General features: G+C 41.9%; 1 protein-coding gene across 7 annotated transcripts in view; it reads left to right on the top strand.

The window, feature by feature from the left end:
- The window catches only part of HTR2C (5-hydroxytryptamine receptor 2C), a 436533-nt gene that overhangs the window by 357672 nt on the left and 66723 nt on the right, over positions 1–12138 (top strand). For 2 of the 7 annotated variants that reach the window (XM_030574617.1, XM_030574615.1), the window contains exon 2: positions 10827–11467. The exons of the other annotated variants lie outside the window; for them this stretch is intronic. In XM_030574617.1, the coding sequence (XP_030430477.1) occupies positions 11083–11467 (385 nt within the window). In that variant the 5' untranslated portion in view covers positions 10827–11082. The remainder of the gene's footprint in view (positions 1–10826; positions 11468–12138) is intronic. 7 annotated transcript variants of the gene reach the window in all.

Raw genomic sequence — 12138 nt, 5'->3', positions numbered from 1 at the left:
GGGTTTCATGTAACCTCACTCCAGGTGGCAGGCATTTATATTGGCCTCTCAGAGGACAAGAGACACAAGAACCTAATAGTTTTTGAGGGTTTGAACATTTTTGTGGTCTCCTGGAACAGATAGCGCAAGACCTGGTTTCCAGCCCAAGATACAGTAGCTGGGGAGCTGCAGCATTCAGCTTTTGGAGACAGGAAAAAAAGACGGATTGTCTAATGGCAGAAGAGTGTGAGGGAGTCAGAGCTGAACAGAAAAAAATGAAATGTGCTTTTTAATGTTGCAGCACTGAGAGTAAAGCTTTGGGATGAAAAACTAACACGGAAGATTCCCTAAGGAGATTATCTGAAAAACGTACTATGACTGTGTCTGCTAACGATAAGGAGGGACTTGAAAGTAGGAGCTTGACCATAGGACGAGAATTCCATTTTATGCCTGCTTTCAAGGTTGCCAGATATGTTTTTGTTCCACATTGGAATAAAAACAAAACCTTTCCACAAAACTAGCCGTGTGTGTCTATAGCCCAGTGCTTAGGGTGCTGGCCTGGAATGTGGGAGAGCTGTGGCCGAATCCTTGCTCAGCCTGATTCAAAGAAGAGCTTTTTCATTCCGATTCAAGTAGAGCAGGACTGGAGCCTTGCTCTCACCTATCCCAGTACCTTAACTTCCCAGCTATACCTGTCTCTCATTCTCCTGCCCCTTACCCAAAGCCTTCCTGATTAAAGTTTCATGGAAACCGATACCTCTCTACGAAAGGGTTTTGGCTTCAGGGAAACACCGCATTCTGTCAACATGAAAGACAAATGTCCCACCCGGCTGTACTTGAGTGAGAGTCTCTCTAGTGGCAGCATGACAGGGGTCCCTGCAGTCACAAAGAGAGGAGAAGGCTCACAGAGACCTTGAATCAGGAAAGCTGATTACCTTTAAGCATTTGCTTAAGTCCTGTTGACTTCAGTGGGACTGAAGTACATGGCTACGTGCTGTCCTCACTAGGGATGCTTTCCTGAATCAGGCCAGAGACAGCTCACAAGCCAAGTGGTTTTTTGCAAACCATCACAATTTAGTGTATCATATCAGATATACCCTTCTGGCGTGAAATTCTCCCCCCACACAAAAGGCCAGTACAAAGCCTCTGCAGCAGTAAAGGCAAACGGAATGGTGTCCTTGACTTGGTGTCCTTGTCAAGCCATGGTGACTATAGAAAAGAAATGTAATTAAATTGTTAGCAGATTTGTTCTTCTAGATCAGGGGTAGGCAACCTATGGCACGGGTGCCGAAGGCGGCACATGAACTGATTTTCAGCGGCACTCACGCTGCCCCGGTCCTGGCCACCGGTCGGGGGGCTCTGCATTTTAATTTAATTTTAAATGAAGCTTCTTAAACATTTTAAAAACCTTATTTACTTTACACACAACAATAGTTTAGTTATATATTATAGACTTATAGCAAGAAACCTTCTAAAAACATTAAAATGTATTACTGGTTCGCAAAACCTTAAATTAGAGTGAATAAATGAAGACTCGGCACAGCACTTCTGAAAGGTTGCCAACCCCTGTTCTAGATAATGTGTGCAAAAAAAAGAGAGGGTAACAATGCTCAGTTTAGTAAACATCAGTGGCACTGAGTTAGATAAGACCCTGAGTCATAACACTGCACTGATCATATATTTGAGCTGAGTAGCACATTTACCACTTGTGATCTTTAAGGATCTGATTGGGATAGGTGCTGAGTGTGTGTGGGGGGTGTTCCACATTGCTCAGGTTGAGGAACTAAAGGAGAGAGAGAGAGACCGTAGTCTGGCCTACTGAGGATAGATGAAGCTGTTTTCTGTGAGTTTTTGTTTTGAAGGCACCCGTCATTGAAAATAAATTAGTGTCATATTGACACAGTATTAGGGAAGAGAAGGAGAGGGAAATTAATGCTCTTTGTTCTGGGGAGGAATTATGGTGATTCATAATTATGACCCAAAGAAATATAATTAACTGATCCTAGGTTTAAGTTAATCTGTTTTTCTCTTGCAGCGAATAATGATTTTTTTTGTTTACTATGCATGTCATTAAATAATACGTTGCTGCACCAGAAAGAAGAAAAAATCTGATAAAAAGTTTTCTTCAGTGAAGAGTCCCTGAAATTCTGCTAAGTGTTCTTTACATTGATTGTCTGCTGTACCTTCTGTGAGAACTGCTACTGTCTTCCTGACTGCGTTGGTGCCACTGAACAACTTTGGAGGATGTACCGAGTATCTACTATGAAAAGATAGATCCAAACCTAGTTTCTAGGCCCAGGAAACCCTCAAGAGAACACTTAGGCATAAAGTTGCATCTTGGGTCCTTGGTTAGTTTTCGGATTTGTCTACACGAATGTTTAGTTTGCTGAAGTTGGGGTGTGAATATACTCTGCACTAGCCTGGTGTGGATTAACTGCCCATGTGGACGCTGCTGATGTCGATTAACAGTTCTTTAATGTGCTTTGATCTAGTCCATTTCACAGAAAAATATTGAAAATTTATCATGAGAGAGCTGTTTTACTTCAGAGCAAATAAGGGTCTGCAAATCTTTGCTAAGCTATAAAGGTGGAGATGGAGTTAAAGACAAATATATCAACATCTAAGGAAAAAATAATATTGATCCCAAGAAAGTTTGAGTTACTTTATTTTCTTTTTGTGGCAGAGCATCAATGGCAGACCTTCCAGAAAGTCACACCATCCCTACTAAAGCCCCAGTACTGCAGGTTGAGGCACATACTTAACTTTCCCTTGACTCTGTCTCCCAGAACCTCTCTGATGTGCAGCCTTCCAAACTCTCACTTTAATAATTCAGGCATTCTCAATAGAATACAAACAAAAATGTTACTCTAGCTCCAGTACACAAGGGATCAGGCCTAAAAGATTAAAGAATTCTAGTGTTTGTCACACCCACTTTCACCAAAAAGAATGGCACAGAACAGAGTTTGCTCTGTTGATGTCTAAGCAATTATTTTAAGAACTAATGATAATTTATTGATCTGTAATTGGCAGTAGGTCTCAAAATCTAGCATCTTCCCTTTGATGTTAACTCAGCAAAATCTGTGATAGGTGCGAAGTTTTAGTTTAAAGTTATGGAGATAATTTTTAAATTATATATAAAATTAACAGAATATTAATTATTTTATGCAATAGCGTTGTGCTTAGAAGACTGTAGCTGAAGGAATTAGTCAGAGGCCTTTCACCTCATAATTACTAAAAGATGTAGCAGGAAAATAATGTGATGGCTTCAACCCAGAAACTAATTTTTAAATTTTTGTTTTATATAAAAATAATTAACCTAATTTCTAGGTGCTGAATGATGTTGGCTGATTTTTCCATATGAAGCTCAGCCTTCAGCACCACTATACAGTTAAGGTTTATGTATTATGCAAAATGAACTTAGGTGGAAAGTCTCCTGTATTGTCTTAACATATGTTCTTAGACCTGCAGAAAAGCTCTGTGTAGGCTCAAAAGCTTGTCTCTCTCATCAACACAACTTGGTCCAATAAATACTCCTGGAAGAATTCTGTGCCAAAAATTTAAAAATTATGCACACAATATTTTAAAATGCTGCATATTTTATCTGTCAAAATAGCACAATATAATCCTGCCCATATCAATTATTTTGGTAATTTATTTCAATATACCTGTCAGCAAGTATGTCTATAACAACACAGACAACAAAAAAGATTCAGGAAATGTTTTTTGACAAATAGATTCTTTACTAGGTATATTAATACAGAACTCTGAGTAATAAATCATTTAAACTATAATGTAGAGCCATATTTCCCACATACCTCAGAAGCAGAAACAAAGTCTTGGGGCAGTCGGTGGTAATGGAGGAGCTGAGGGAGTGGGAAGTAATTTTTTGGGAGTGAACCTGGAAAGTCATTAGGTGTGGCTCGGAGAAGTATGGAACAGGGTATTTGGGGGGGGGGGGGATTGTTAGGGAGTTGCAGAGCCTCCCCATGCAGACCCTGGCTGACCCCTAACCTCTCTCATTCAGTCAGGCACATCTGCCCCGTCCCCACATGTCCCTGCAACCCCGCTCTCATTCAGCCTCTGGCTCAGTGCTGTCACCCCCCCTAGCTTCTGTGCCCTTGCCCCACTCTGTATGACCCCCCAGCAGCCCTGTGTGCCCCATTCTGTATGTTCCCCTGATTTCCCAAATCCTTTTACCTGGCCCCCCGGCAGGGTGCTGTGAATAAGGCAGCCTCTCCTCCTTCCCCTCAGCAGCTGGATGCTCCAGCCCAGAGCCAGCTGCCCTCTTTTCTGATGCCACAGCAGTCCCTGGGTGGGTGAAAGTTGTAACTGCAGTGCCTCCCTGGCAGAATCTATTTTCTGAGGGGGGAAAAAATCAGTGAGGGACATGAATTCTGCACAAATTACCTCACCCACCTTGTGTCTCTATAGATTCTTACAGTCAGCGATAGCCTAGGTCAAAATACATTGCATTTTTAAATGGCTTTCTGTCCTGATAACTTTCTGTTACAAGAGGACACATTAGCAATCTGAACTAGAACAGTGGTATTACAGGAAAGAACGGTCCAGCTGTCCATTTAAGCTGATTGGGGCTTTGCCTTTGATTTCAGTGGCAACAAGAACAGGCCCAAACTGTTTTTGTTACGCACTCCCTCACTATAACACAGATATTAGCACTTGGATCCAAAACTGCCCTGGTGCCGTAAAGCGAGGGACAAAATTTGCCTCAGGTCACATCTAGATAAGCAAGTGAGAAGAACTGGTTCTTGAGCAGAGTGGATCAGATATTGAGGTGAGAAGGTTCCAGAGTATCCTTTTCCTGAGTGAGCAATGGCCTCACCTCTGCCCGGTATAGAACCCACTGCCTCGGAACAGCTAAAGTCAGTGGAGTTATGCTGGCGTAAATAAAACCAGTGTTAGAAAGGTCAGGACCAAGCCCATGTGCAAAGCCATGCAAGGTTAATAGTCTTTGCTAAAAGTTCATTTATTGACAAAATGGCCTTTTTCCTGGTCAGTTGGCTGGAGGTGTGGAATCCCAAAAAGGAGTGCCAAGGAGCGGAGCAAAAATAAATGAATGCAGCCAGGAAGCATTTTATGGGCTAAGAACAGTGCTGCCTTTTTCTTTGGCATCTTTTCTTAATAGTCACAGGCAACTATTAACCTCTTGTTCCCATGTGTGCTAGCTCTGCCCAGCTTGCCCAGCTGACGCTAAGGATTTTTGAACTTGGGGGAAAGGAAATTGAGATGTGGGGCACTCTGGGGCTGAGGAGACCTATGTGATTGGAACTCTACAGAACCTGGTGCCTCTTCACTTCATTTATGGGGACCATGAGAGAAAATAGCCAACAGGCAACAGCTGTCTGTGGAGACTGGGACTCTCAACAACTTAGGAGTTGTCTCCCTTGAGAACCAGAGAACACCTGGTTCTCTATACTGATAGGCTACCATCTTCTCACCAGCTGACAGCTCCGGTGTAAAGAGACCAAGTGAAAGTGCTGGAGATTTTTTGTGGCTTGGCCTGCTGAGCAGAACTTTGTTGGTTTGAAAGGGAAACTTGTGGGCTCCAACTCTTCTCATTCAGGAGCACTTTCAGAAGCCCTCCGCACTCTGTTCTGTGCACTCAGCTATTCTAGAGTCTGCACAAATATGTCCCACAGGTTTTAACACTAGTTTCATAATTGCGCCCCAAAAACACGGAGCATATTTTAGGTCCCTTGGTGTTATAATAGTTCGATGCATTTCCTTCTGTTTTGTTAGAACCTCTATGCTACAGTACTAATGACTTCTTCTCCCTTGTCCCTGTTAATAATAGCCAGGCTAATGGGCCAAGTTTAAAAGAAACAATTCCATGTTTCTCAGCAAAACTGGAAGTTGGAGAGTGGGGCTAATTGTTTACTCTTCCAGTCCTAAATCCAACCTTAATTCAGTTCCTGAATTTCATAGCCAAATTGTTCTACTGCTATAATTATGTGTATAGTTCTAACTGCTGACACATAGAGAGAAGCAGAATGCTGAGAAGACGAGCTGGATTTAAGAGTGTTCAATTATTTTTCTTTATAGGAAATTAGAATATATTTCCACCAGATTTGGGAAACACACTTTGCATACAAAGTGGCTCACTAAGGCTCTATCTTTGTGTGTGCAATCAGCTCATTTGCAGCAAGAAGGCGAGTAGGGAAGTCTGCTTTCCTCGGGTCTTTCTGATAAACGGTTTTCTCTTGTTTGTAATCATTTTATTTAATGCAAATTGTGTTTGGTGGGGAATCAGACATGGCTCTGTGCGCTCAAGGTTTCACAGCACATTAGTGTCTGAAGAATGGAGGCTTCATTTTGAAAACTGAAAATGAGGAATGAGTGAGTGATTTTTTTTCTTGTTGTCTTCTCCAATGTAGCCTCAGAGTGTGCCGATTAAGCCTCCCTGCTGTGCTGTAATGTTAGTCATGGAAGAATTGTCTTCTGGATGTGTGGTTGGACATACCACTAGAAAGTTGCCCTTTGTGGCCATCCCAACCTGCTGCCCTGATGAGACCTTTTGCTTCAGGAAACCCATGGTAGAGCTGCCTGCTAGAGGATGTCTGCCTGAGTTCCTTTGTATTCAAGGCCTTTTGGAAGATTTTCTCATTCAGTCTGTAAAGATTGATTTATCTTTGTCTTTTCATGAAATCTTCCTCAGTTTATGACTCCTGTTGTGGCATGTAAGAACAGCTGGTATCCCTGTGCCATTGGGCTGGGATAATGTTAGGGCCCAAGATAGTTAACGTGATGGGAGCTTTTATAAAATTGGAAATTGGGAAAAATAACACTGAGTTTCTGGTTCTTTGCTTCTCATTTTTAACTTCTCTTTAAGATGTCTCCTCCCTGGTAAATTTTAATTCAGCATCTTTTCCACCCAAGTTATTCATTTCCAGCATGACGTTGTTTGGCTGCTTCCATTCTAAAATGTTGCCTTTTTGCGTATTATTCTGATACCTTCCAGAGTGAGACCTCATTTTGTAACAGCCTTCTTGATATCATGTGCCCTGGATGTCATGAGAACATCTGCACGTGTCTTCTTCATAATCTCACGTTGGTTGTGCGGCTCTGTTTAACCTGGTGCAGTTCTTGCTTTCTAATCATTTTCAGGGGTGTTTCTTTGCTCTCTCAGTGGACTGATTGACTGAACTTTAATCAGATCATGTGACACGCTGTAGCAGCAATAAACATGGCCCATTTATGATCAGAGTGAGATTAGGGGCAGTTCCAGCTTCCTTTCCTAGCGTGAGTGTGTTATTGACGTCGTGAGAGTCACGTGTTTAGAACTGACAGGTGTCCTGCTTTCTCTTGCAGCAGCCTCGGGGAGCACGGGCAGGGATTAGGGCCTCATTCTTTTAGACCAGTCAGACTGAGGCTCGGGAGCTGCAAGTGGCTGCACTCTTTGCAGCACTTGCTATTAAAACACGGTGTGACTTCATTCTTAACCCATCTACGTTATTCACCAGTCAGGATGCTTTTACTATGGTATTAACCCATTGTGGAACACTTGGTCCGTCATTTTGCTGTGAGAATAATAGAGAGAGAGACTAAATGACAGAATGATTCACACCCCCTGTGGGCACTGTTGATGGCTAATTTGGCTCCTCAAGCACTGAGGTCTGAGTATCGCTGTTCTGGACAATGCTCAAAGGACTAACAGAGGTGATATTGGGGAAACCCTGGAGGTGCTTGTTTGAAAATTGAGTTGTTACTGAGGGCACAACAGTGAATAATCCTGCTGTGTATTACATGGCCTCCGATCAAATTCATGTGACTTAGTCCTGTAAGACACTAGTCCTAAATCCTTACACAGCCAATCCAGCTCCCATTAAAGTCAGTGGAAAGAGACACGTTTATTTCATTAAGAGTTGGATTGGGTCCTAACTGCTTAAAATGAGGTACCTACATTAGCACTTCCAGGACTGGGATCAGAGTGCTCAGCACCTTGCAGGATTGAGCCCCAAATCATCAGTGGGACTGGTACAATTCCTAGTACAAGAAATGGTTCCCTCCTGTGAAGCCCAGGCTCTTTGACCTTCTTGTTGTTCTGGACATCTGGGTTCTAATGTTCCAGTGAGACCTATCAACGTTCCTGGGGTTTTGTGCTGCTGGTAGATTTCTGTGACATTCTGAAGATCTCATTAACACTGCAAAGAACCCCATAGAGTTTGGTGGAGTCACCAGGCTACTTTCGGGGGGGGGGGGGCGCTATTGTTTTTTATTAATTTACTAGAATAATTGGGAAAAAAATTCTTTTCTCAACATGTTGAGCAAGTTTAATTTAGGAATGTTAATAGTTTGTAGCACATAATGTATCAGCACTTGTTGCATCAGGAGTCCCATCTTGCCATCAGTCCCATGTGCACAGTTCTCATTGGTTTCAGTGTTGTGCATATGTATCTGATGAAAGGACCTTGAATTTCTAATCAGGAGATTCCTGTTAACTTTAATGGGGGTGAGTCACAGAGCAAAACTTCATGCCCTGCTTTAAGAGAGTCCAAGTGGCATGTCATTCACTAGTGCTCTCTTAGCAGACGGAAAGCAGTTTGTAGTCAGCTCTATTTTCATTTATCATTTTAATGTGAATGTTGTGGAAGTATTTTGCAATTTACTGGTAAGTGGCTGGGGATTTTTTTAAGAGCGTTACAGTTGAGTAAATAAGTGGTTACCGGTGACTTATCACTTTAGTTGCATGTGCAGATGCACTACTTTCTGTGCAAATTTCACAGACGTCTCCCTAACTCTGAGGTCTGCAGATCTCTGGAATTAATTAGCTCTAGTTCAGAAGCAAACTTGGGTTCGTTATATACTCTGCTCATTTGAGAAATGTTTTTCCATGTGAAGCCCATTAGTAAGTAACCCAAGCCATTGTGAATGCTAAACATTTTATTGCAAGACTCTGAGCATGCCTTTTTTACATTTAATTTAATTGTGTAAATTACCTTAACTTTTTGATCCTAGGATAGCAAAGTAATGGATCACATACAAACAATATGGTAGAGAATCTTTTCTGTCCATGGGGACATGCTCCAAAACGTCTGTTAGTCTATAAGGTGCCACAGGACTCTTTGCTGCTTTTACAGATCCAGACTAACACGGCTGCCCCTCTGATATTTTTCTGTCCATATTTTTTAAATGATGACGTAATATCACTTGCATGTTGTTGGTTATGACAAGAAGCTGAGAAATGTGCTAAAAACAGCATATTTTCTTTTGATGCTGCTTAGTGCTCTTCTTTCATAGTTTCTTCCCATTGCTGATTGTGAAATTTTGCATTTCATTAGAGGCCTGGCTCCTACACAGGGGATGGCAAAATTGCCATTGGTTTCATTGGTGCAGGATCAGAGGTCAAAACAATTGAGTCATTAAGGCCTCGATTCAGCTAAGCATAGGGAGCATGCTTAAGTGCCTGTTGAACTGGGGCCTAAGAAAAACTTATTGGGATCAATGCAGGAGTTCCTGGGTGAAACTCTCTAGCCTGTTTCAGAGTAGCAGCTGGGTTAGTCTGTATCAACAAAAAGAATGAGGAGTCCTTGTGGCACCTTAGAGACTAGCAAATTTATTTGAGCAGAAGCTGTCGTGGGCTACAACCCACTTCATCGGATGCATGCAGTGGAAAATACAGTAGGAAGATATATATATATACACAGAGAACATGAAAAAATGGGTGTTGCCATAACAACTATAACAAGAGTAATCAATTAAGGTGGGCTATTATCAGCAGGAGAAAAAAAACTTGTGTAGTGATAATCAGTATGGCAACACCCATTTTTCATGTTCTCTTTGTGTATATATCTTCCTACTGTATTTTCCACTGCATGCATCCAATGAAGTGGGTTTTAGCCCATGAAAGCTTATGCCCAAATAAATGTGTTGTCTCTAAGGTGCCACAAGTACTCCTGTTCTTTTCTCTGCCTTGTGTTATACAGGAGGTCAGAGTAGCTGATCCAATGGCCCCTTATTGCCTTAAACGATTTATGAAAAAATAATCTGTCAATTGAAAAAACAGATTTTTAGAAACTCTCAATTGAAAACAAATATCCATGACAAAGTGGCTGATCAGCTCTGACATCTCAGAGCCATGGCTCAGCTTGCATCTGTAAGGTGAACAGGATTTGGGCCACTGAATTCATTGTGTGCTTGCCTCCTGCACATAGAGACACTCGGCAGGATGAAGACAAATGTAAATATACTGGTCTAGTTTAGCAGAGGTTTGTCTTTTTCCCCCTTTGTTTTTTCATTGTTTGTTTATTTGGAAAGATTGGCAGCAATGGTGTCAGATAAGAATATATGTCAGGTTTGATTTACCATGCACTTGTCAAACCAAACACACAGTACAGTCTCCTTTATTATGGCAGGATTAATCATTTTGATCCTAGTGTTTTAAATGACACCTGTGCTTCATCTTTGAGCGTACAAGCTCTCTGCAAATACTTCCATTGAAGATTATCGTTTATATTGTGCTTTCGCCATGCTATCAGCATTTGTTGGAGTTTCTAGCATTGTACAATTGCTACTGTCTATGAGATTGAAGATCTGTGAAGTGGCTATCAACTGAAACACGTCTCGCTCTTCAGACCTGCTTTTGCTGGTTTCACAAAACATTTAATTAGCGATAATCGGCTTTTAACCAGCCAGAACACACTGATGTGATTTTTCCCCTACATAATTATAGGCATGGTCTGTCCCCATAAGATAAATGACTTGCAGTCTGGAGAACATTCTAACCAGCAGGAGGAGAGAGGAGGAGAATGTCATTTGCATGGGGATGTAGAGCATTTTGCATGTACTGTGATTTCAGTGAAAAAGAAGATGCCTTTTTCTTTTCTTTGCAGAATGCTGGACATGAAAATGAGTTGAACATTATGAAATCTCCTGTCCCTCTGGGTTGCCAATCAGTGGTCATCTAACGTCATCTCAGAGGAAAACAAGAAGAGCTCCACTCTAACTTCTGTAAGGTTTAGTCCATTATGGAAGATCAAACAATTTTCTGGCGCTGGTTTTGTGAAATTCGGCTGCTGCCTTGGAGCCTCCATTTGAAAAAGAAATTAACGTTGAGGAACAATTAAAGAGGAAAATCAGCTCCAGAGAATGAGCACTATAAGTGGTACTGGGATATTAGTCAGTTTAACAACGGTGTCTGTCACGCTAGATTTTAGTTTGCACGGTGGTCTGATGGCTTGGCCCTTAAGCAACAATTTGACTCTGAATCAGAGTTTGCCCACCTCCGACCCTCTTAATGCCTCTGAGTGGGGAGAAGTCTCTCATATGTCCATGAGGGAGAAGAACTGGCCAGCCCTCCTGATTTTGGTTATCATTCTGCTGACTATTGGTGGGAACATCCTTGTAATTATGGCTGTCTCCTTGGAGAAAAAGCTGCAGAATGCCACAAACTACTTCCTAATGTCTTTGGCGGTGGCAGATATGTTGGTGGGGATCCTAGTCATGCCCGTTTCCCTCATTACAATTCTATACGGTAAGTGACTTCCATTTTCTCCCCCATTCAACTGAATGTAGTTGACAGCAGATCGGTATCGATGGCTACAGTGAATTGCTATGCACAGTTTGTACCCATTGCATGAATAACCAGAGTATAACTGTAGAGGAAATAATGGGCTTTACAGTTCTCTCTCTAGTTTTACTGGGGGAATGGGTGCTCCTTTGGAAACTGTATTTGGCCCCAGGCTGTCAGGATAGGAGCGATCTCCAAAAAACCTTTAAGTGATGATCTCTTTTACCGAGGCCAGCTATAAGGAACTACTTGGATGGAGAATATTTTTCCTTTCCAGAGGATATGCTGTAAATCATTCTTTTAAAAACCCAGAATAGAGAGAAGTAGCTAGAAAATAACAGCAATGCCTCACCAACAGCTCCAGCTCACTTGTCTCATGGCAAGACAAAAGAGGCTTTAAATCAGAGTCAGATCTTAAGAAGGGCTGTGTGCCGTGAACAGGCATTGATTTCAATAGGGTTTGAAGGCACTCTGCATCTCACAGGATTGGGACCCAGTGCAGGAAGAAGTGTAGCTGCTTTCCAAGAACTGACTAACAAAACACACGTTGGGCCACATCCTCATGTGAGTAAGGCAATAGATTTGGCCCCCTGGATGTTAAAAATCTGCAGCTTTTTATGCCACAAAAACACTAG

This window comes from Gopherus evgoodei, chromosome 9 (genome assembly GCF_007399415.2).
Source record: "Gopherus evgoodei ecotype Sinaloan lineage chromosome 9, rGopEvg1_v1.p, whole genome shotgun sequence".
In the NCBI taxonomy this organism is placed as follows: domain Eukaryota; kingdom Metazoa; phylum Chordata; order Testudines; family Testudinidae; genus Gopherus; species Gopherus evgoodei.
This window is presented reverse-complemented; position numbering and strand designations above follow the sequence as displayed.